Consider the following 25529-nt stretch of genomic DNA (forward strand, 5'->3'; position numbering starts at 1 on the left):
TGGGAAAGCCCACTGATTAGCCAATTCCAAAGTCAACATTCCTTCCCTCTTCCAGCGCTGTCTCCTGGAGAAGACAGAGCATAACCGTGCACATTGTCCGTGAGGATCCCTCGGCCTCCATCCTACAGCCAATCAGTCCTCTTGACCTGCTCTCTTGAGTGGATCTAAGATCCATTGTCATCCCTTGCTCAGCCACTGCCTTAGCCCAGCTTCCCTCACTCTCACCTGAACCACAGCAAGTCTCCTGAAGAATGGCCACCAGCTTCAAACACACTGTGCACCCACAGCCCACTCCCAAGGAACAAGCAGTGGCTTTTCCAGAAAACAAATGGAAATATCACTGGTCTGCTCTAGGATGAATCTAGATGAATCTAGGACCTGGCTTTGCCAGTCAGTCCAGAGTATCCCTCCCTACTCCCCGCTCTGTACTGGACTGGATGGCACCACCGCCAAAAAAAAGATACCCCCGCATCCTAACACCCCGATCATGTAAATATTAACATCTTGACAGATGTAATCAAGTTAAGGATCCTGAGATGAGGAGATCAGCCTGGATTACCTAGGTGGGCCATAAACTCAAGGACAAGTGTCCTTATAAGAAGCACAAGAGACGAAGACACGGAGGTGGGGTAGAAAGCCATGTGCAAATAGAGGCAGAGACTGGAGATAGCCACAGGGAATGCCTGGAGCCAGCAGAGGCTGGACTTTAAGACTGAAGGAAGGAGTGAGGCCCCGCTGACATCTTGACTTTGGACTTCCAACCTTCAGAACTATGGAAGAATAAATTTCTGTGGTTTGAAGCCACTTCAGTTCATTTCAGTTCAGTCGCTCAGTCGTGTCTGACTCTTTGCGACCCCATGAATCGCAGCACGCCAGGCTCCCTGTCCATCACCAACTCCTGGAGTTCACTCAAACTCATGTCCATCGAGTCCGTGATGTCATCCAGCCATCTCATCCTCTGTCGTCCCTTTCTCCTCCTGCCCTCAATCCCTCCCGGCATCAGGGTCTGTTCCAGTGAGTCAGCTCTTTGCATGCAGAGGCCAGAGTAAAGCCACCTAGTTCATGGTAACTTGCTTTGGCTGCCCAGGGACAGTCATGTACTTTCCTCCATGGTACTCTAGTCATTTACTCACTGTCCTGAGAAAGAACTAACTAACGCTCCTGAAAGCCGCCTGGTTCTCTTTTTTGGCATTTTTACATGCTGATCCCTCTGCTCCAAACACTCTTCCACCCACTTATTGCATGACTAACTCACTTCTGCCGAAAACTCTTCTGCGACATGTCAGCCGGGCTGGATGGCCCTTACTGTGGGTTTCTACTCACCACACACGCCTCTTTTCATAGCATGTATGATAACTTCACCATAATTTTTTGTTTAGTTGTTCCATTAACCAGTAAGTTCCATGAAGGCAGGTGTACCCTCCCATACATAGTTGTCACTTCGTAAATATTTGCCCTGTCCCGTATCACTTTTTCTTTCCCTCCCTCACCCAACTCAAATTAGCCTTCCTAGGCAGGGACCCATGAATAGAAATTATCTCTATCCTTGGCTCCCTGGTACAGTCTTCCTCTCCTGTGTCTGGGCCCCTCAAGACTTTCTACAGTTCTACTTCCAGCTCTGGGAATGAAGAATTAATGCTTAAACTAATGCTCATAAAGTGGCTATACAGAGTCACTGGGAGTTCCTTGGTGGCCTAGTGGTTATGATTCTGGGCTTTCACTGCCAGTCCCTGGTTGGGGAACTGAGATCCCACAAGCTGTGGGGCATGGCAAAGAAAGCCCTTATCTGGCCCCAAGCCTGCCCAAGCATAGTACCCCCTTCCTTGGGTCACGGTGATTAGCTTGTAGATAAGCACGTAGTCTGGGTAAGGTTTGAGTTCTTTTCTAGAAAGTTAAACACAGATGTTCAGAGGATGCCATCCTCTTCCTTTTGGGGTCACTGGCTGGGACAAGGCCAGCTACCATCTTTGTTCATGTCCGATGCCCTCCATGTGAAGAAAGCCCATTTTCAGGTATAAAAACGGAAGTAAACGCAGGAGTGGGTGGGGAAGGAAAGAGAGCTGAATGTCATTGTCATCTGAGTCCTTGTGCCTGGTCATTCCCGAGGCCACCCCCAGACATCCTCAAATGTTAGTGAATTCCCTTCTTTTGTCAAGCTGGTCTGAGTTCCCTTCCTGTCACCTGAGACGGAAGTGGTCCTGCCAGATGCAATGTCCCTGCCGCCTGAAAGGTTCCATACCACCAGTCCACGCGGCCCTTCTAAGGGGGAGAGGCAGAAACTTCTGTTCGGGAGAGTGAATGCCTGCCCAAGTGTACAGCCACAACACGGCTCTGCCTGCCTTCAAAGTACAAACCCTTCTCCTATCCTTTCTTCCCAGGTGCCTTCACAGGCAGGCAGGAGGACAAGGTCAGGAAAGGCTGGAAATAAGATAATAATATCTTTGTCCATCCCCAAAGTTGCCCCAATGCAAGTCACAATAATTTGAGCAAAAAGAGCGACAACATAACCCAAGGTGCTCTAAAACACTCATATGACACACGAACAAGTCTATGACACCCTGAGTTAATTAGCCTTATGCCTCTCCATCTTGATCTTGAGGACCTAACTCTAACCAGAGGACCTAATTCAAACTCTGATTGTTTCGCATCTTTAGGGAGGAGGTATTGAGTACTCGGGGCTTCCCTGGTGGCTCGGATGGTAAAGAATCCACCTGCAATGCGAGAGATCTGGGTTTGACCCTGGATTGGGAAGATCCCCTGGAGGAGGGCATGGCAACCCACTCCAGTATTCTTGCCTGGAGAATCCCCATGGACAGAGTGACGAGCCATATGTCCAACCTAGGTCTGCCACTTAAAACAATCTGAATGTTTCTGCTACCTCAGGACGAGGAGTCATGTCTCCCTGGGGCTCACTCTTTCCTTCCAACAGGCAGATGGACCTCCCAGCTATGACACTGTGACAGGTGAAGCCCTGAAGCTTTGCTAGAAGACAACACCCAGGCCCAGAGGGCCTCATTCACAGTGGCCAATATTGCCCCCCACTTCCCCCGGCCCCGTTATGCTCTGCACCCATGGATTCCTGTGTCCCTGACTGAGAACACATGACTCTTGCCTACTGTAGAGCTCTTTGTTGCTCCACCTCTTTCCTACATCCTGAGCAAGGAGAAAGGGAGAAGCATCTTCTCTTTCCATTGGGCTCTGTTCCCCAATCCCACCCCCCACCCCCCATGGAACACCTGGATCACTGTTAAATGTCAATAGCTGAGAGGCAAGGCCAGCTAGGAGAAGGAGGCAGCAGAAGATGGGATGGTTAGATAACATCACTGACTCAATGGACATGAGTTTGAGCAAACTCCCTGAGATAGTGGTGGACAGAGGAGCCTGGCCTGCTGCAGTCCTTGGGGTCGAAAAGAATCAGACACAACTTAGTGACTAAACCACAACAAAGGCCAGCAATCAAGTTTTGCGGCCTCACCAGAATGAGTCAGGTAAGGATTTCATTAAAATATGTATGAACATGCTCCAAGATTACAAATGGTAGATAACTGGAGGGACATTAGGTGAATTAAGTTAAATGAAAATTAACTTGTGTTTTATAGTACTGTAAAAAGCATAGATTATTTCCTTTAACTACTTGACCATGGGTTAGACAGAAACTGATGTTAGACCATGAGAAAGAATATATCGTTCTCACTTGCAGATAAATAACATGTTTTCATCGTTTCCCTCTAATTTCAGTAGAGAAATGTAACGGGCCCTGTGATTTTGTCAGTTCAGCAGCAGCCTCATTTCAGGGAACTATCTCCCCGTCCCCCATGCCCTTGTCCTTCCCACAGTCTGTGCTCCCCATGTGCATACGGCCACCACAAGAGACTGCAGATTGGTGCAATGGGCGTGGCCTTGGCATAGCCCATTGGTCCAGCAGTGGGCACCCAACCTAAATAGGCCAATCAGAATTCTTCCCCAGGATCTGGGAACTGCAACTGACAAAAGAAGTCAGCCTTTCCCTGGGTGTCTGAAAATGAAGACATGTAAATGCAGAAGCAGTTGGCAGTCTTGTCCCACCATGTGGACTGAGGAATAGAAAATGCCAATCAGCAGAAAGAGTTCAGAGGCAAGAAAAGGAGAACAAATCCTGACAGCCTCTGAGCTCCCACTTCTTGCTGCTCCCAAGGCCTGTCCATATTCCTCTTTTGGATTTCATTGAATCCATGTAGCCTTATAATAAAATTCTTGCTTGGCTTAAACTAGCTTAAGTTGGATTTCTGTTCCTTGCAACCAAAGAGTTTTAACTAATATAAGAATGCAGTCCTATTTCAGTCTCACTTACATGCTAATCTTGAATTCCTTAACTGTTTTACTTTGTGACTTCAAGGATGAAAAAAATAAAAGTGAAAATATTTGAGTTAGACTCTGGTACAAATTAGTCCGCCATCATTCTCTTGGACTTTTTTTTTTTTTTTCCCCACACAACAGTCTGGTAGTGTTTTCCTCTGTACTGGAATGGATTAATTACAAGCTAGACACACAGGGGAATGAGTAGGTCAATGGTCTAGCTGTCAATGACAAAACATGGGATTTTTATGACAGTCACTAAGAATTTGGTCTTTCCTAATTTGAGTCCATTTGTGAGTACTGTGTGTTCTCTTCTGATGATCTTCCTAACTCAAATGACCTCTGATCTGTAGACCTATCATCAGTCCCCTTGGACACTCCAAATTTGGTGAACCATGCCCACAGCAATGGTCTGTGGTGGGGTCCTTCCTATGGAAGGCAGAATTAGCCTTTACAAGGCCTGTCCTAAGAAGGTGGCAGGGAGCTGTCCAATCAAGACTCTGTAGAGAAGCTGAACAAGCACAAAACCTCTCCAGGACTAACAGCAATGTTGCCTTAGCCAGGAGCCCTCAACGCTTGTGCACTGCTAGTTAAAATAACAAATGTCAACAACGAATCTGATACCATCCCCATTCACTTTCCCAAAGGTGTGTGTAGAACTAAAGAAGCTCTTGCCTGATATCTAACTAGGCTCTCTCAGGGTTCCCCTATGGAAAAAAAAAAAAAAAATTAGTCCCAAACCCACTGGGCTTGACCAAAGACAAGAGGCATGTGTCTGGCATGTGCGTGGGAAAGCATAACCTGATATTCAAAATCCAAAGGCAGGTGGAAGTGCTCACCAGCCTTGCCCATGCCGTCCCTTGTCTAAGTGGGTGTTCCTTGGACCACCATAAGCTTCAGAAACCTGAGTGGCAAATTAGTCACGTCTCTACTCTCATTGGGAAATATTTCCTTGTTATCCGTCCAAGTTTAATCAGCATTTCAGTTAAACAGGTTAAAAATGCCCGAGGAATTCAGAGCTGGAAAGAACCTCAGGGTCATTTGGCCAATAGTTTATTTTAAAGATGAAGAAAAAGAAGCCCAGAGAGATACAGTCACTTGTTTTTCAAGAAGCACAGCCAGGGAGCAGAGGGCTGGAGAGCAGCAGCGCATCAGCCCTGCCGGCTCCAGGCTCTGAGAACCGAACGCCTTCCGCATCGCGCTGCTCGCGGACCGCTCTGCACGCGCCCGAGGCCTAGATGGCCAAGAAAGCAAGGGCACCGCCTCTTCTAAATTCTCCAGGGAGAAAGTTCCAAGGCGCTGGGGGCCGGTGCGGAGGATTTTCAAAGGCCTGCGGCGGAGCCCTGCTCGCAGGGACACGGGCCAGATGTCCTCACGTCCCCTCTGCAGACGCTGGGGCTGCCTGCTGCAGTCCACCCCGCGCGGGCGCACGGCCGCCTCTGCTCCCGCAAGCCCCCGAGCAGCTTCGGAACACACCTAGGGATCCCGCCGGGCGGGCGGGTGGATGATGCAGGGGCGGCAGGATGGCTGCGAAGGTCAGTCGTCTCCCCTGCTGGCCGCCTTCCTTTCCTGGTCGCTCCCTGTGGCGGCGGAGAAAACAATGAACCTGCGGGGCAGACAGAAGACAGACTGACGCATCTACACACTCGGAAGAGAGGGTCCAATGGCTAAGCAGCTCGAGTGGGGTCGTGAGAAAACCGTGGGGTTTTCACAGAGCAGGTGGAGTTCACTGCAAATGTATAGGGTCTTGCCCATCACTGGAGATGGCACCTTTGTTCGGTTCTCAGAAGTGCAATTCCAGGGGCACTTTTTTTCCCCCCTGTAAAAGAGACTGTAAAAACAATATTAATTTGTTTAAGCTCAAGACGTGAAACAAACCGGATGCCATGCTTTCTCAGCTTTCTGAGTTAGTGATGACGGTGTAATTTAGCATCACCTGAAGCCAAAATTCACCTGAGTAGAATTAGGAATTGTCAGTGAATCCCCAACCACACTTCTAGAGATGAGTCTGATTCTTCTAGACACACACACACACACACACACACACACAGAGAAATAGTTATCAGTTTCCTTGGCCCTGATCTCCTATTGAACAATAGATATGTTCCCAGGACAATGTGGGGTTTGGTGCTTCTTTTGGTAGAAGAACTTATAGTATTTCTCCATCCCTATTATTCCCCTCTCTGTGTATGGTTTGTGTGTCAGCTGCTACCTGAACAGAGGTGGCAGTTTCATATAGGTTGGCTTAGAGAAGAAAACTGTTCTCACTCGGGTTCTATAAATTACTCATATTCTCACTTTAATATCAAGTATGATATGTATTAGAGTGCATGGTTTTGGCTAGAATCAATTTGGAAGGCTGTCAAATAAAAAACAAAATAGGAAAATAAATCCAAAGTAAAATTTATGACATGATTTTGCTCCCATTACATTCCACTTAACAAATGCATATGTTTTACAATATCTTTAATAATAATTATTAAACATAGTAAAATACTTCCAAACTTGGCTCATTGCATAATTGTACTTCGAGTGAAAAAAAAAATTATCTGAAGCCTTGTCAATATGCCACTTCCTCCTCCCCCAGCTTTTAACAGAAGCAGCCTCCAGTGGAATAATCCAAGCTGTGTTCAAGAAGTTGGCAAGTAGGTCCAATTAAATGTGGTTTTACTGTATTCTGGCGTTTGCATATCTTGTTTGCCAAGAAGTAATCTTTGACAAAAAAAAAAAAAAAAAGAATCTCTACTGGCCCAGACACAGCCTGGATGGTGCAATGCATCACATAACTTTACCCCATGACTAAGATAATCTTTTTTTTCTTAAATAGCTGTGGAAAACGTATCATATATCCATCATATTCCTATATGAATCACAAAACACCGTGCTTTATGGAGCCTGTTACATTTATACATGACAATCTGAAATTCATCTTAATAGCTCTGCTTATTTTAATTATTAAACTCAAAGGGGGTTACTTTCAGCCACCTGAGCTTGATGTATTTATTCAGGTGTGCTCCAGTTGGATTATCTGAATGAGGCTCCAAAGGACCCTATTGACTATGAAATGCCGGCTGGTCCAAGCTGCAGTCATCCATACTCACAAACCCAGGGACCTGAAACTCAGGGACAGGCATGCTCCTCTGAGTTTTGTTGGGCCGTTCTTTTGCTGATGTTTTATACACTCCCATGCCCTTATGGAGGCGCTGACTCTCGTAGTCCCTTCCAGCTAACCCACGCGCTACGTGAACCATCAGCCGTATCCAAAGTCCAGATGGAAAGCTGTCAACAAAGAGACTCCTTCCGCTCTGCCTACTGCATGATTCATCCCTGGCATGAAGACAGGCCGGAGATGGCCCCACCACCTTGATTCCCATAGGTGAGCCAGCCGAGGAGCACAGGTGCCCATTCCTCAGGTCAGCAGGGAGGGATCGGGTCTGAAAATGCCTCTGAACACACAACTTGGCCTTTGTTATCGACCGTCTCAAGCTCATTAAAAACACATGCAGAAATGGTTAAACAAAATCCTCTAAACCTTTTACAAAATTGCCAGTCTATTAGAAGGACTGAGCTCACAGCAAACTCTCCCTTCCAATGTGTGCAATGGAGCAGCTAATGTCCTTTGGACTCAAGTCTATGGCACCAAGCAGAGAGAGGTTGGGGGGGGGGGGGTTGTTTGTTTTTGGTTCTTGTTGTTGTTTTTTTTAACTTTTTTAAAACCAAACTCTTCAATAGTGCAACCCAAAGGACTGTTTTTACCAAACACGTACTGTTAAAGTCATCGCCTTGTAAAAAAAAAAAATCTACGAAAATTATAAACAGGGAGATCTGTGTCATTGTATCTGGGAGAGCAAGAAGGGAAAGAGAAGCAGATGACCGTGGCACGAATGCTTTTGTGAGTGGCACTGCATCAAAGAGCGAAGTGGACTCTCTGAATGGGGGTTTTGAAGCCTATTACGTGGAAAAGTTGGATTGTAAGCTTGATCTGGGCAATATTTACTCAAAGTCTTCTTATAAGGCACAGAGCACTGCATGCCAGCAAGTCGTGGATTTTCACCAGGTGCATCTTCCTCCTAACGGAAGTAGTCGCAAGGAGGCAGTTTGGCCACAGATTTGCAGTGTACCACAATGTGGCTCTAGCAACACAGAAAATAGCACATCAGGGATGTGAGGCCTGAGACTGAGATGCTCTGAGCTCTGATCTGGCGTGTGCCATCTTCTCCTGGTGAGATCAGTAAATCATTCAACTCTCTGGGGAAATCATTTCAATATGTGTGACTCCCTGGGGAGTTGTACTTGTTCCTTATCATTATATATATTAATCATGCTTTTTTAACATTTTATGATGCAAGATTAAATATAAGCTGAAGCTTTCAGTCTTGGTCTTTCCAGCCTTAAGAGAAAAATACATCTTCAGCTTAGGTTTTTAGATTAATCAGATAGAGAGTTGAAAGGGCTTGGGACATTCGTCCAAAGGAACCAAAAGTATGATGTAAGTTCTACGAGGGTTAGGGCATACCTACCTACCTGAGACTGTAGGATCTTTTTCATTCCTATGGTGCTTGGACTTTCACATATCATGTAGAACTTGCTTTCCTCAGGGCCTGCTTAAAACCAGAACAAAGTTGAGACTGTTAGTGACCAATGAACTTAAATCATAAAAATTCACATTTTAAAAACCCACATTGATAAGAAGGCTTTATGATAAGGAAACTTCACCTTGGCATAAAAAATTATAATCATTATAATAGTGAAGTCACTGCAAATGCATATAGCATATGTTTTTTGAGAGCTTAATACCTTTGCAAATTCATTTGCACACTATTCTAAGGAAGGAGATGATAAGGGTATTATTTTTCTGGTCTTTCTTACACATGGAGAAATCAGGGTGGGGCCAGTATAACTTCATTAACTTTCTCTTAAGCCTTCTTTCTCTAAAGCAGATGATACTGGGAGACAGGGGTGAAAAACATTCCAAGTAACCAAGGCCAGTTTTCAGATACGTGGGAAATTATTCAATTTTCCCCTTTCAGCAGCAAACAAGTTTTGAGGTTCCTGTCTGGCTGCCACCCTCTGTCGCGCATCCAGGTTTCTTCTCTTCCTCTTGCACATCCAGCAACAGTTCTGTCAGCCCTGCATTTACTAGCCTGCAAGTAGCAGCGCCGCGGTTGAACTGGTAACATGTTTGGGAACCTAAGCAACCCCTTTCATGACTGGGAGTAGAGAGGGAGGGTGTGTCAGTGGGAAGAATCCTGCCAGCGTCTCAGTTCTTGGGGAGCCCAAGGTAGAGGTGCCAAGACATGTCCTCCGCACTCTCAGGAGAGAGTGCTCTACTGTGATAATTTTCTGAATGGTTGATAGGATCTAAGTCAGGAAGAGAAATAGCATAATTCCAATCTTAGGTTCAACTTGTAACTATATATAGCAGACAATGGTAAGTGCAATCATGGTAAATATCTATTAACATATTGCAGTTACCATTTGGACATAACCAGAATGTTGAGATCAGATTCAGACTTGATCAAAGATGTGCCCTAAACAAGGAATTCAGCCTCCATGTGCCTCTAACGAGGAAAAAAATTTTAAAAACCCTCATGTCTAAAACGATAGATAACTATCGTTTTAGAATGTATGAAATGTATGGGGAATGTATGAAATGTTTGCAAAGTAGTCTGGACCCTCTTCCCTTCTCTTATGGCCTCACCTGGTACCTGCTCTTCCACTTTTAGGATAAACAAACTGGAAATCACTTTTGCCCTGTCCAGCTCTAAGTTTCTGTGATTTTTAGGAAGGACATGTGATACAGCAGTTTGTAAGGGGAGAATATCAGACACATAACGCAGGTCTTCAAATAATGGGCAATAATTGGGCCATTCTGGCCATTAGATTTTTGCAATTTGAATAACCAAATTAATTCATTATTTTAAAAGCAACCAGTCCAGAATGCAAATTTTAAAATTTAGGATACAGATGTAAGCTGGGAAATGTTTTTGTTTATACGACTTAAGAGTTATGTTATTTTAGGAGAGAGAAAAAATTATACATGTATCATTAAATAAGAATAACAATATGAGGATTGATTGCCTCATACTTTGAGGGCGTTGTTTGACTGACTTTTAAACAGAAACACTTCAATCATTTAAAATTCTTCCATGCTGGTCAAGCCTACAAACCGCCTGTATTTTGACTAAAGTATTATTTTTACTGCAAGATAAGCACCTTTACAAAGCAAATTAAATAGATGACAAACCCATCCTCCCTCCCCATTTTGCACATAAGTGACTCCAGTACTGCTTTGAGGCATCCCTCAAGTCAAATAACATAAATAGAATGTGAGAAATTACGTTTTCTAGACTTCACACTTAGTATGAAAAACAAAACTTCATTGTGCCTCAACATATCCTCTCATTTTTTTCTCTTAACCTAAGGATTTCATAGAGTTCAGTGTGGTTTATTACACTGAGCAACTGAAAATGCCTCAGCCCCTGGGTGCACAGGCTCTGACCTTGGATATATGTCTGTGGGTTGCTGGTGCAGAGAGGTAAATAGGGCCAACCTCATATGTAGTTTTCATTCAAATGTACTTCAATTTTTTCAAAATGGTAGAAATTCACACACAAAAACAACTTGGTTGAAAAAGGTCCATGGCAACGGTGTCCAAAATTACTCAATGCATAAAATTTGCCCTCTTATAATGAATAAAGGACACTGAGAAAAACAGAGCAGACTATAAAATATGAATTTTAGTTTGTATCTCAACAAAAATAAAAACCTAAAGGGTAGTCCATCTGCCAGCCTTTAGTTTCTTTTTCATTTATTCAATTGCAAGATCTTGGGGATACTGAAGAGACCTTAAATTCTGCAATAAAAGCATGTGTATAATGTCTATGCTTTGAATATAAACCTGTACCATTTCTCCCTCCTGTCACACTTAAGAGACCCTCTTTCTCAAAGGCAGTTAGTTATAGAAATAACCTTATAAATTATTTTCTTGGAATACGGCTTTATGCTCAAATTTCTTCTAGTCAATGAGGATTTTAAGTACACAGAGAAACAGCTATAAATGAGAAGAAATGGATTTTTTCCCCCTAAAAATGAATAGATGGCATAAACTTCTGTGGCTATGGTTCACAAACAATAAATGTTTTTCTTAAATGTTTTTAATTGTCTATTATTGTATCATTGTGCTTTTCTAAAACTTACCCAAATAGATACTCTAGGAAGCCTTGTTGCCTGTCTAGTAAACATGCAATAGGCATTTCAGCATTACCAAAGAGCTCGTTTGCACAACACAGTTCCAAATAAATGATCCACAAAAAAAGGTACATATGTACATACATATAATATGCATATAATTTTTCTGTGTTTAAGAGATTTAGATTAAAAGCTTAAATGCTCCTACTTTGATCACAGATCATTTCAGAGCAATAGACATATATAACTAAATGTCAGGGTGTTTTGTAATCCCCTCAAAGGTGAAGTGTACACTGAACCAGGGAATGATTTTTTTTTTAATGAGGTGAATATGCCCTTATTTACACATAGTTTCAAGTAATCTCTTTTAAAATTCTACATGGTTAAGTTTTATTCTCTTAAGCTCTTTCACATCAAAAGTTAGCTCTGATTTGTCACAGCACACATAAATAAGGTTACACTATTCTTTCAAGCTCAGTACCATTGTACTTACATGATTATGTATTCAAGCAACGAGTTACTATAGCCTATAAAAGTTTACAAATATTCAAATACATTTTTCACGTACCACTTCATATTAACTACAAATAAACTTTCTACAAATGTGAATATTTAGGCCAATATGTCTTTTTAAAAATTCCTATATAGTCATGTTAAGCATGCATGTTGACATTGAGTAAAAGCTACTTGATTTAATGATTAACTACAGAGATTATAATAAACTGTAAATAAATCACTTCCGTGAATGGACTCTCTATCTGTGTCACACGGCCTCTCAAAGCCACTCTAAATATCCTCACTGAAACTGTTACTGACTAATGTGCTACATTTTAAAGCCAAATTGGGTTTTTGCTCCTCTCATGCCAAACGAACTAGAGAGAATTGCCTCCTATAGCAAAATTCGAGCTCAACTGCAAACCCATTTCTGAAGACAATTAGAAAGGGTAGGGGGCAGGGACAAGAACCTGAAATTCAAGACAATTTTAGTTTTGACAGAATCATTTTGCAAACTACCCTTCACATAAACCCAGGGATCGTGATTAACAGTAAATGTTCGAATAGAACCAGGAAAGTCAACTAGTTTATTTCTCTCAAAAAAAATCAGCTTTCTTTCAGGTGCTTGAATATTTAGGATTCTATGAGCCTGAATTATCTAGACAATTACATCAACAAATTATTTAGTGTAAGCAGATACTTTTAATTGGGCTTAAAGGAGCAACTTTTCAAGTTTCATTTCTATGACCTCAGTTCCTTGTTACAATGTTTTATATATGGAGTTCAGTTTTTCACAAGGAATTACAAACACTAAGATTTTTAACCGATCAGTTTGCAAAATGTTGACAGTTTCACTTCTAAAATGTCTCTGTAAATAAACTAATATTTCTAAAAACCTTCGGTGTCATCAGTATGATCTGATTGCTTTAGCCCTCCTTTTATATTAAAAAAAATCTGAGTTGGGAAGGCTAGAAACATACAATGCTTCTGTCTACGTAACTACACTGACACAGTCAAAAGATAAGTGGTTCTACATTTTGGACCAAAGGATCACCTACAAAGATATTTTGCCATGTTTCAGCAGGTCAGAGTAGGACGTGTTTAACAAAAGGGACAAAATCCTATCAGTGTAATAAATTTGGGCTATTAGCCACAATGAAACTCCTAAAACTTTATTTGCTTTTAAAAAATAATTGCTTTCTTTTTAAAATAAAAATGGTATTATTTCTAGTGTTTTCATGTCAAATGACATTAAATAAAAGGATCGAGTCTTCCAGTCCAGGATTTCAAAATTCACACTTCCTCGATCACTGCGCCTTATTAGTAAGTTTCAAACATTTAAATAATTACAATGAAAATTTAGATCAGTATCTACAAATTAAAACTAAAATTTGAGTTTCCTATCCAGATGTATGTGAGTTTCCCTCATATTAGAAATGAAAGAATGTTTTAAGCTTTTATAAGAATAAAATGTAGTCATACAATAAATTTTGAGATGGTAAGATTCTTTTAAAAAATTCTTATCTGGTACAATAGGACTTTTAAAGTCAAGTTTTTATGTTTTGTGTTCTATTGATCAAACTTGGGAGATTCAAGATTCTTTAAGTTGTATTACTTCTGAGGTTAAGAAAACCGATTATTTCTTTAATAACAGTTCAAAATTTTTGTTTTACCTGGAAGAAAAGGAGTATTTCAGCCATTTTAATGTGAGCTATTATATAATTTTAATAAAATGTTCACCTTTTCCTAATCTTCCAATACTTGTTTGTAGATCATGTCTATTGGAAAAAAAAAAACTCTATTTGATTCACCTATTAATCTGATAGCATAATTAACTAGAAAGGAAATCCAAAACCAGTATCCTTAACACTGGATAGCTCTGGGATATTCCCTAGGGTACACCTTACACACAAAGCTGGGCCCACATTAATCTAGGGAATAATTATCTGAACGAAACAGATGTTTTCAAAAGTAAATGAAACCCCATATTTAAAGTATACTTATATGTCAGCCCAATGTCAAAGGTGAGATCAATTTGAATGGTTTCCAATGTGATTACATGACCAATTAATTTCCTTTTTTAAAAATGTAGTGAATGAACAACTGATTCCTTCACTTATCAAACATGGTGATTTGTGTAATTTGTCCATGTTGCAAGAAGTGTTTTAAGGAGTTACTTCTTCCAAATTTCATGTCAAAATACTTTTTGTAAGTGCATCCAGCTAAGTTTAAAATAATGCTCATTTAAAATTAGATGCTAGTCTGTGGAACTAAATTATAACTCTCAACATCTTCTGAAAGCTTCGAGACACTCTGACCAGATAGCATAGGAACTGAAGACACAGGTCCTACTCACCCTCCCACCCCGTAACTAACTGCCCAAGAAATTCAAATGTATATTCTCCTTTCATGTCAATGTTTGGTTGGTTAAAACCAAGTGAGTTTCATGTAACTGAAATCCTGTGTCAACCAAAATAAAAGGGAAAGGTAGGATCCCAAGTAGAATAATTACCGATGGTGCTTTATAATCTTTTGGGATTCCCATCCAAAGACAACAGGGAACTTACATATGGTACACTTTCAAGCTCCAGACCTTATATATTATTTCTATTGAAATTAAGAATATTAACCTTACTATGGGTCATTTAATATAAATGTATTTAATTTTGACAATAATCATGTAAAACTGTATTTTCATAGGTACCTTTAAGGATATCCTGGAAGAGTATGGACAATTATAGATTCCAGAATTTGTAAAAACTCTCAGGTTGGTGCCAGCCTTGCTCACACTTAAAGACAACTGGACCCTCAGCATGTGTGAGTTAGTGTTCTGTCGATTCTTTAGGTCAGCCAGCAAATGTTTCTCACCCTGACAAGACCCATCAGGCAAGCATGAAGCTGGGACGATCACAAAAATTAGGGAACAGTTTTTTAAATGGTTGCATGTACTTAATCACATTTTAAAGTTAAACCTTAAGAATTAAAACCTGAGAACTTTTGACTTCTCCCAGCAACAAAGAGGATGTATACAGCTATTCTTGAACAATCAAATGCCTGCTAATTCAATTGCCTAAAATTCCAGTCATTAGCCAAGCAGTTTTCCAAATTAAGACATCCGGTCTCCTACAATTTTCCACTTAAGCCAGAACATAGAAAAATAGATTTGACCAATCAACTTAAGATTACCCATGAAAATATGACTTATGGGGTATGGATTAGTAGTTGTACAGTGTATTATGAAAAATCTATGCTGCCATCTTCACGTTCCTGATCCAGGTTGTAGAAAATGGGTCACATTTTTTTAAATGTGCATTTAGTATCTTCTTAAATGACTAGAAGCAAAATGTCTGAACACTTCTATCTGAGTGATTTAAAGTAATCTAATAATTCATAAACTCTGAATAGAATTAATATTAAAAATAAAGATGCCATGTATGATACATATTTAGGATCTATATAGTACATAATCATAATTTTGAAAACACACAAAAATTCTCAGTTCATATAATTTATTGCAGTTAGCACACAGTTTAAAAATTCACCAACACACCAATAGTACAAAACTAAACAGCATTATAAGTTATTCCCCCCTCAGGAAAATAAAACATACTATGATTGTCAAAGCTAGATGTCAGTCTAAGTTTTAGAACAAAGGAAGAATGTGAAACTAATAAAAGGAAAAAGCAATCACTCACAATGACCACAAAAAGAAAATCCAAAAGAAAGTCCGTTTTCTCACAGACATTGATTGTCTTCTCTAAATTAATAAAAATTATCTTAACATAAACTGTACTTTAAAAAAACTAGAAACTCTTCAAGTAACTAAAGATAATGCTCCAAGGCCATTTTCACAGCTTTTTTTGTTTGTTTGTTTGCTTTAAATGCCATTACAGCCAAATTAACACACATTTGACCAAATATTTCCAAAACAGTCCAGCAACACACAATGGAGTTTTCCATTCAGTATCTTAAGCACAAAAATAGGCTATGTTTACAGTAGTTAAGGCGATCAAATTTTAAACAAAAGCAATTTAAAAAAAAAAAAAAGGGAAAAACAGCAAACGTTTTCCATGCTACTCCCATAGACCTTATTTGTAAGTGCAAGACAGGAAAACAAACACTGTGCAAAATGCTTTTGCCCTGCGTGCAGGTCATTAAAACCACACGTTGGGCTGCAGCCTCTGCTGCCGCGATACACATAGTCTACTAACCCCCTTCCCCGTGTCAATCAAGGCAGTCCAGTCCATTCAGCCTGGGGCTTTTTCAGTCCATAGAATCTTTTCATGAGTTGGGGGTGTGGGGGGGATGGGGGAGGGGATGGGGGGTAAGGGATGGAGGGAGGAAGGGAGGGGAAAGGAAGGAGAGAAAAAGAAAAGGGGAGGAAAAAAAAAAAAAGAATGACCTATTGTCAATTTGTGCAGTAGTTACTCTAAAAACGCTCAACTGGGTAAATGTGTACATCTAAACTTTGAGCTGGCCTGGGTTTTGTGCAATCAGAAGTTTTGTTATAAATGCACACTGCACATGCAGATCTTTAAGCCATTTGTAAACATTTATATTTTCCTTGTTATGTAGCGAAGTTATCAATTTGCAGCTTAAGTTTTTATTCAGCTTAACAGTTTCAACTTAAAGACAGTGGGAAAGTCAATTTAAATTATATAAAATAAAAATAAAAACAGTGCATTAACGTTCTTCATAACACCAGGGTTTTTTTTTTTTTCAAATGGTGCTATTTCTCTAAGGAAATTAAATAATTTTAAACTCACTCGTTAAAGTTATACAATGCAAACAAAGACAAAAAATATATTGAAACTCATGCATTTCTGTAGCGTTAATATTTACTTTTCAAGACTCAACTAAGAGCATCAACACAACCTGTCAAGTCCTTTGACACCCCCCCAGCCCATGTAATCAATTACAGTATACAATAACAGTAATTCACATTTTTCAACACACAGTTCAACACTGCTGAAGCTGCAATATCCTTTTTCATCCCAAGCAAACCTTCACAAAGACAGCGTCCCAGTGATCCCAGTGTACTTTCAGAATTTCTCTCATTGGGAACCGTCAGAAAACCAGAAGTTGCCACAGAAAGTTTTAAGTCAACTGCTTGTTTAAAAATAGATAATCCAGCATTTCAGAAATTTTCCATTTGGGTCTAAAAGCATTCAGGTTTCCAACAGCCAGAAAAGATTCATGCAATTTGAGACATATAAAGAGGCTAATAAAACTGGAGGGAATTTCTCCTTTTAAAAAAAAGAAAAAGTGGGAAAAAGGAGAGAGCTCAAAAGACACCGCAGTGCTGACAAAACAGACCCTATGAAAGCATTTTGTGATAGGACGATTTGTTTCAAAGGTTCTTATTGGCTTACTTCCCCTACCCCCTCGAAAGAAAGGAAGAAAAAAACACCTCTCTATTCTCCGACTTGCTCTAAAGTTTCTTTAATCAGGATGCTAAATTAGTGAGATTCTCATGCTATTCTAAAGTGCAAAAACAAGTTAATATCCCAACCTTTCAGTTCCAGGAAACGAGACTGCTTTTAGACCGTACCACAACTATATAGAGATCTATTTATATATAGGTATATATATATTATTTATATATATATATATAAAATTATTTCCAGAGTTCTTGAGAGCTATCTTCTAAGGTCCAGTCTCTGACCGCGGGCAGGCTCAGCGCCTCGCTTTTGACCGACAAGGAGTTCACCAACTCACAGTGGAACTTGCGGATGTGCCGGTACAGGTCCCCGGACTGCGTGAACCTGCGCTCACACCACTTGCAGGCGTGCGGCTTCTCGCGCGTGTGCACCACGGCGTGGCGGCTCAGGTTGTGCGAGTACTGGAAGCTCTTGCCGCACTGCGTGCACGTGTAGGGCTTCTCGCCCGAGTGAGTCCTCTCGTGGCGCTTCAGGGTGTACATGCAGGAGAATGTCTTCCCGCACAGCGAGCAGGTGGGCACGTTGACGTCGGCGGCCGGCTTGCTGCGCAGGCCGTCCTGCTCGCGGAAGTGCGTGCTCAGGTGGATCTGCAGGATGTGCGGGCTGGGGAAGACCTTGTTGCACAGGGGGCACATGAAGATCTGGCCGGCCGGGCTCAGGATGTTGGAGACATAGGGCAGCAGGCTGCTCTCCATGCCGCCCTCCACCTGGACCCGCTCGCTCTCGGGGGTCATCATCTCATCGTCGCTGGCTTTGTCCTCCCGCTCCAGCTCCCTCAGGACCGAGTCCTCCCTCAGAGGAGCCAGATGGGCCGGCTCATACTGTACCCTGTTATTAGTGCTCACACTCTCTTTCACAGTGCTATGTTCCATGTCATAGTCATTAGTGCCAACATCACTCTCATCACAGGAAGCCTCTTTCTCCACCTTCACCTGCACCAGGTTGCTTCTCAGCACGTCCTGTGAAGAGAAATAAGAGCTGTTCAGATTTTCAACTCCTGAAAGGCTGGACTTGACAGACAGGTCCAGCACACAGTCAACATCTGCCGAATCCCTCACGGAGGTGACAGACCTCTGGGACAAAGACTCTGTTGAGCTGCAGGGGCTGGCTACTGTTTTTCCAGCTGCTGTGGCGTGTGGCTCTGCCTCTCCGCCAGCCTGGGGGATGCCTGCTGAGTCCGAGGGCAATCGCATCCACATGTTCCCAGGCTCGGCCGCCAAGTCCCTTTTGCTGGGCAAGATGTTCAGTTTCTCATCTTCCCCTTCATCTTCATCACTGGGCAAATCGCCTGCCATGTGGCTGCTGCCATCCGAGAGGCTCTCGACTTTGTCCGAACAACTTGAAGCATCTTCTTCCTTTTTGGTGCTGTCTGCCTCCGTGGTGGCTTTCTCTTTCAGCTTCTTTTTGCAGACTTTGACAATGTCATACATGTGGAGATAACTGGCAGCTGCTAGCACGTCTTCAATGGGCAAGTCTTTGAACTGGAGTTTCCCTTCATACATGAATTCAAGCAGGAGAGCGAAGGCTGGGGCTGTAACAATGTCGCTGTTCAGATGAACAATGTCTCTTTTGTCCAGCTGGTCCTTGTAAAAGAGGTGGAAATACATGCTGCATGAAGCCAGTACAGCTCGGTGCGCTCGGAACTGGGCATCTCCCACCAGAACAGTGCAGTCACAAAGAAAACCCTGATGTCTCTGCTCGCTCAGACACTGCAGCAAATGTCTACTATGGTCTGGAAACTCCATACTGTCTTCATAACCTGGGAAGAGAGAAATTTCTCATGAGAGTCTGGTTAGGAACAACTTTTCAATGCTCTAGTCCCCACTTAAAAAAAAAAAATCAGCTTGGGCCTCGGAGGTACATGTCCCTGAATTTTAATCAGGCTTATGACCCAAGCACTACCAAATCACACATACACACACAAAACCAAGTGTGAGAAGAAAAATGTACGCTTTCGAAACTTCTTACTCCAGCCAAACAGTCTCTGATGCGTCTCCACCTTCCCTGAACTTTTAGTCAAGTTTTAAAAGTCTTCATTTCAATACAGTCTTACTGAGAGTACGAATTTAGGTCTCTTTCAGAAGAAATTTAACTAACTCTAATCATCAAATTATGTCCTACAAAACCTACAAAATAGTTTTATTCTCAAAGGGAACAACTCAAATAATGAACAAAGAAAAGTCGCAAACACATTCTGGAAGATTCAGAAAACTTGTTCAACCATCCTTTTTTATTACTTTTGATACCTGACTGCACTTAGAAAGCACGATTTAAACACACACATTTGGCTGAATCAAGGAAAAAAAAAAGAAATCGCATAATTAGTCCAGAAATCAGCAAACAACTTACTTTTAAAGTCAGAGTGTTAAAACAACAAAAGCCTTGTGTATAAAAACAGATGTTAATGCCTTAAGATTTGCAGGTATAGCACACATGTACGAGATCAGAAGGAACTACACGAACAGATGGAAAAGATCATCCTTACTATGAACAAATCCAAAATTTTTTTTATGAATTAAGAAAAGAAATGATTGTATTTCTTTGTAAAATCTGTACATTTAGAATATTAAAAACCAGAAGGGCTTTACTTAACTCTGAAAATTCTCATCTTAACTTTGATCTGTTGCATACCAAAATGAGTTCTATATTAAAATTAATACAAACTTTTAAGTAGAGGCATATTACATTTAAATGAAACTCAAAAGCTGTACAGGTTCGACATACCAAAAAAAGCCTTGCTAGTAAAAGAGAAACTATTTTTTTTTTTTACTCTGCCATACCTCAGTCAACAGAAAATACTTTGTTTCAACATAACTTGATATATTCTGTTTTCCCAATAGCCTTTATTCTTTCAAATGTGCATCGCTGCCCTTAGTTTCTGGTGAAAAAGGGTAAAATGGAGGGTGGGGAGACGCAGATGTACAAAGGGTCAAAATTCAACTGCAAAATTCAACTCCCTAAAAATAAAGAAAGCCCGACTTCCCCTTTCCTATGACTAGAACCAAGGTTCCACATCACCCAGCTCAAAAAGTGCATTTGGGGAATGGATACATATTAATTTAGTATTTAAAAATTACTCCCCTGCTGCTTCTACACTTTGCCCAAGATGGACTAAAACTTTCAGCCTAACCCAATACATTCTGCAAGATGCCACTGCTAGAATAAACCAAGATTTACAATACAATCACTTTAAGTGCCCCACAGCTAACATCAATCCTAATCCTTGAGAGGGCTAAAAATAAAGATTGGAGGGCAGCTCACAAGGTAGCCGTGATCAAATTAGGAGGCTGAGAGGACAGAGAGGGACGAAGAAGGAAGCTTATAAACATCTGATCCAGCTGACTGTGGCCATATGGCAGCTGCTGCCCAGATAAAGAGATTAAGAATAGAGGAGTGCGATTACAGCTGTCTGGCCAATTCAGGCAGCTCAAATCTACAAGTTCTAAATTAGTCGCTAACACAAAAACTCCTGCAAATAATTATCGTTATGCTGAAATAAAAGATCTCTTAAGTATATATTTGAGAGAGAAATGAGGAAACCAGTCAAACTATTCTCTTGGGGACAAAAGTTTTTTTTTTTTTTTTTTCTTTTAAAAAAAACCTTTGGTTTCAAAAGCACTACAGCTGTATGTTTCAGTGAGTAGTGCTGCTGAATGTTTTGAAGAATAAAGTTTCACAGTGGAATTAATTACACAACAATCTAGCTTCTTAACTAGAATAATCTTCTCATATAAGTTTGAATGCTGGATTCCAAACAGTTTACTGTTTCTCTCCCCCCCCACCCCGACTCCAAAAGCAAAAGGAATCTAAATAGCAGTGAACAACAACAAAAAAGCATTTTAATCCGAAGTGATCTCAAAAAGAAGTATTTCAAAGCCTTTCTTAACATCTCAAAACTTGAAATATTCTGTAAAGTTCTTTACCGCTCAAGCAAAATGGGATAAAAATTAAAACTAGACAAGCCCAAGACTTTCAATGCCAATAAGATGTTCATTTAATACTCAATTCCACATTTTACTCCTAAACTGGATTAGAAAAGTAATGTGATTTTTTTTTTAAATTAAATATACAAAACACCAAAACAGAAATATGCTCAATCTAATCTCTTGCTACTCCTACCTTTAGGACACATAAACCTGATTAAGTCTTTTCCTCTGAGTCTCGCTGGCTCCAGGTCTGTTACATCGGTGGAAAAAAAGCAGACTAAGAGAGACAGATGCAAAGTGGAGATGATGTTAGAGAGGAATGAGATACCTTCTCCACCACAGATCCGCACACACTAACTCCCTGTCTGTGTGTTAGAATAAAAGGCTGAGGGATGGCAGGCTGTCAGCTGCTCTGACATCATGTTCAGATGGAAATGCTACCTCCAGCTGTGCTCCTTTTAATGCCATATGCTACTCCTCTACACTCCTGCCACCAGCTTTTTCTTAGGAGAACTTTTCTCTTCTGTTAGTATAAACAAAATACTTCAAAGTCTCCCTTTTTTCCCCCCAAACTTTCTAACAGAAGAAATTGAAAAACTCAGCATATGGAGTTCTACTGTATTTATGGAATAGCAACACTTCTGTCTTAAGTTGGTGGACTGGCTTACATACTGACAGCACACTCTTGCCACGGTGCTATTCAGGAAATCCAGATTCACTTTTATTCAACTCCAACATTTAGTTTCAAAGGCAGCTTAGGGATATTTTTAAACCAACCCATTTGACATCTCCAGTCCCATTTCAACATTATTACGGCACTTTAATTTCTTTTTCTCTGCGGAGAGAATGGTATACATGTCTCAGGATGTTGGAAGACTATTCAGAACTATGACTTCAACCTGGTTCTCATTATTTCACCCTTACATAACTACTTATCTAAAACTACCTTCTCCGTAAAATTTCTCACACTGCCAGTTAATGCAAATTTCAACTCTCAGTATCGACAAGCTGAAACTGCACTTTCTGAAATCCTGGAAAGTACTTCAATGAGACAAATTAATGAACTGATAACCTGCTACAGCCACCTAAAATGAATGCTGCATCTGGGTATCTGATCCGACTTTCCCCTCAGAGCAGAACTTTGTCTTCCCCTTGATCTGTGTCCCATAACAATCTTTTTTTGGGTCACTCTGTAACATTCATGATCACAAGAAAACCTTTCAGGGAGAAAGGGGGAAGGGGTGGGGGAACCTAGGTCTAGCAAGTTAGTAAGTTTTTTAGCTACATGTGCGGGTCTTTTCGAATGGCTGATGAAATTGGAAAGCAACATGGGCTGGCCAGACCGGTGCCCTGAAAGGGGCTGCGACATCTGTGAATGTCAAATACGTCTGCACAGGCTCCTGTGGGGGTGAGGAACAGAAAAGGCTCTGGGGCCTGAGGCGCCAAGTGTCACAGTCCTGGTGATAACCACTCTGTTCTCATTAGAAAAACCATGGCCAAGAGTTAAAGAAAGAGTAACAAAGGCCAAGTTTCTCTCTCCCGTGCTTCTTGCTTTCCCAAAGTCACAAACCCAACTTTCTCTAACTTCGCGATGAATGACATAATTATGAATGCTTATTTCAGGAGGCACTCTTTGGAGATAAAATTCCTCAGCCACACCACCTATTCTGCACAAATGCCCTCGCCTCATTCCCATATATCAGACATTAATCACCCCATTTACCCAGTGGGGTGGTGGGGGGGGAGAGTGACAGTTTAATGAGTCCCGAGCACCGCAATGGGCCAGCGACTCCCACTCCACAAATCAACCTCTTTGCGCCTCGCAGCCGCAGGTCCGGAGAGGGTTTTGTGAGGCCGGGTTTTGTTTTTCAAGGAGGTGGGGGCAGGGGTGCGGAGCAGGGAGGCGGCGGGGGTGGGGGTGGGAAGCAATGCAAATTTTTACGTAGTTGGCTGTGCATAAAACACTAGGGGAAAGAGGAAGGTTAAACCACAGGGAAGGAGGTGGAGGGCGTAGAGCCGGTGCAGCAGGAAAACACCTTAAACAACAGACGAGAAAACAGACCCGGGTCACGGCAACAACAAAAGAAAAGTCGTAAGAAGCCGGGGGAGGGTGGCTGCTACCGCTTCCCTGCCGCCACGGCGAGAGCCCCCGGCAACTGCCCCGGCCCGGGAGGGGCCTCCCCGCGGGCGCCGCCGCAGCTGCAAGGGTCCCCGGAGCCGCGGCCGTCCCGGCGCCGTGCAGCTGCACCGCTCCCAAGCCCCCGCCCCGCGCCCCCCGCCCCCGAGAGGCGCCGCCGCAGCTGCACCGGCCGGAGCGCGCCCCGCGCCGCAGCTGCACCGGCCGCACCCCGCCCGACCCGCAGCTGCGGCGGCCCGGCCCCGCACCCGGCCCCTGCTGCGGCGGTGCCCCCCGCCACCCCTAGCTCCACCCGCACAAACTAACTCCACTCGCGGGGCCCGGTCGCCCTCCCGCCTGCCCGCACTGCCCCGCCGGCCGGGGCCGCACAGCCGGCGCCCCGCCCGCCAGGGCCCCGGGCGCGGAGGGGGCGCCGGGTCGGGGCCGGGGGCCGGCGCCGGGACTCACACGGAGCGGCCCTAAGTCACCGCGTCCCCGCCGCCGCCGTGTCCTCCGCCTCCCGGCCGCCGCTGCCGCCGCTGCCGGACTTGGTGGGCTTCCTCCTCCGCGGGCCCCCCCCTCCCTCCCTCCCGGCCCCCCCGCCCCCCAATCCCGGCTCCGTCGCCCGCTCCCCCTGCCCCCTCCCTCCCTCCCGCCCACCCCCTCTGGCAGTCGGAGGAGCGCGGCGGAGCGAAGAGGCCCCACTCTCAACGGCTCCCCATGGCAGCAGCCCAGCGGCGGCCGCAGCCTGCCAGACACAGCGAGGGAGCGAGCGAGCGCGGAGCGAGCGCGGAGCCCGGGCCGGGGGGCGGGCGGGGGGGGGCCAAGGGGGAGGGGCGGGGGACGCACCACGCACGCACGCGGCGGCGCCGGCCAGATGTTCCCCCCAACCACCCGCGCGCCTCCCTCCCTCCCGGCGCTGGGCTGCTGCGATTGACCGAAAGCGGCCGGACCGGGTTCCCCGCCCGCCTCCAGCACGCAGTCTCCTCCAATAGGAGGGCGGCTTTTCAGGAGGGCGGAGGCAGTGGCGGGCAATCGTCAGACTGGCAAGAGGGCCTAGCCAATGGGAAAGGCGAACTGAAGCTGCCGCTCGCGCGTGCCAATCGCAGACAGAAACTGTTGGGATGGGCGGGTCCGGGCGGGGCTGGTAGCAAGACGGTGCAGGCGGAGTCGTCGGGCGGGCGCAGCGCCGGTGGCGGCAGCGGCGCCCCTCTGGGGGACTTGGCCGTGAGAAAGTGAAAGGAGCCCGCGGGCGGCGGCGACAGCTGCGCTGGGAGGGGCTTGTTTCCAGGCTAGGAGGCCTCGCGCGCTCTGGGCAAGCGGAGCTAGCTTTTCGGTGTGCGCCTTGACAACCGTAAATACACTTTTAAGCGAAGTGGGGCTGGGCTGCTTGAAGTTACGGAGGTATCCGCGGAGGCAGGGCGCCCGGGACACACAGGACCTAAGTCCGGCATTAGGTGGCTTCCTCTACTCTGGCTGCTGTGGGTGGCGACGCCCAGGCCCTCGTGTCCAAGAGCGCAGAGGGTAGAACTAAGGGACGTCCTCGCTCCGTTTGGCGCTGCCCCGTCAGCAGGTGCAGGTGCGCGCCAGGCTCAGCGGACGCCACTGGCTCCGACGTGCAGTTTCTGAGCGTCATTCTCAGGGCATCTTGTCACAGGCACGGCAGAGCGCCTGTATTTCTCGCAGAACCCTCATGTCACGTGTATTGTACTGTTACAAGTAGCCATTCCCAAGTGACCAAATTCTAGAGAACTACAGTGAAAGTAATGCTTGTAGAAGCCATACCCTGATTTCTTAATTTGTACGTCTTCAAGCCACAAAATCAAATTACGGAGGGAAGATGTAAGACTGTTGGATCGTTTACTCCCTTCCTTCAAATAAATTTTTATTTGATTCCCATTCTTTGCAATTCTTTGCAATCTGTTCTTCACGGCCACCAAGAAAAGTAGAAACTTCAAGAAGTTGAAAATCTTCTTGAGGCAAGACTTACAAGTAAAAAGTTGAATAACAGGGCAGAAAATGGTT

At 43.6% G+C, this 25529-nt stretch overlaps 1 protein-coding gene and 1 long non-coding RNA gene across 7 annotated transcripts; both read right to left on the reverse strand.

Annotated features, from left to right (window-relative positions):
* Window positions 1-5366: 5366 nt before the first annotated feature.
* On the reverse strand, window positions 5367-10555 carry LOC121820772 (uncharacterized). Its single transcript, XR_006061458.2, has 2 exons — window positions 8860-10555; window positions 5367-5941 (listed from the first exon to the last, which is right to left on the reverse strand). It is a non-coding gene; the product is annotated as an uncharacterized LOC121820772 (long non-coding RNA).
* Window positions 10556-15513: 4958 nt separating this feature from the next.
* Window positions 15514-24439, reverse strand: ZBTB18 (zinc finger and BTB domain containing 18). Of its 6 annotated transcripts, none has more exons than XM_027975572.3 (3): window positions 23973-24080; window positions 21582-21665; window positions 15514-19221 (listed from the first exon to the last, which is right to left on the reverse strand). In XM_027975572.3, exons 2-3 carry the CDS (start codon window positions 21592-21594, stop codon window positions 17639-17641), a joined length of 1596 nt encoding a protein of 531 aa, XP_027831373.1. In that variant the 5' UTR covers window positions 21595-21665; window positions 23973-24080; the 3' UTR covers window positions 15514-17638. The 6 variants fall into 6 exon arrangements, with proteins under 6 accessions (XP_027831373.1, XP_042113113.1, XP_060252056.1 ...); XM_042257179.2 differs by lacking the exon at window positions 23973-24080 and adding an exon at window positions 23112-23643; XM_060396073.1 differs by lacking the exon at window positions 23973-24080 and having other exon boundaries at window positions 15514-18421; window positions 18534-19221; window positions 21582-21743.
* Window positions 24440-25529: the final 1090 nt, after the last annotated feature.

Source organism: Ovis aries, chromosome 12, assembly GCF_016772045.2.
Source record: "Ovis aries strain OAR_USU_Benz2616 breed Rambouillet chromosome 12, ARS-UI_Ramb_v3.0, whole genome shotgun sequence".
NCBI classification, from domain to species: domain Eukaryota; kingdom Metazoa; phylum Chordata; class Mammalia; order Artiodactyla; family Bovidae; genus Ovis; species Ovis aries.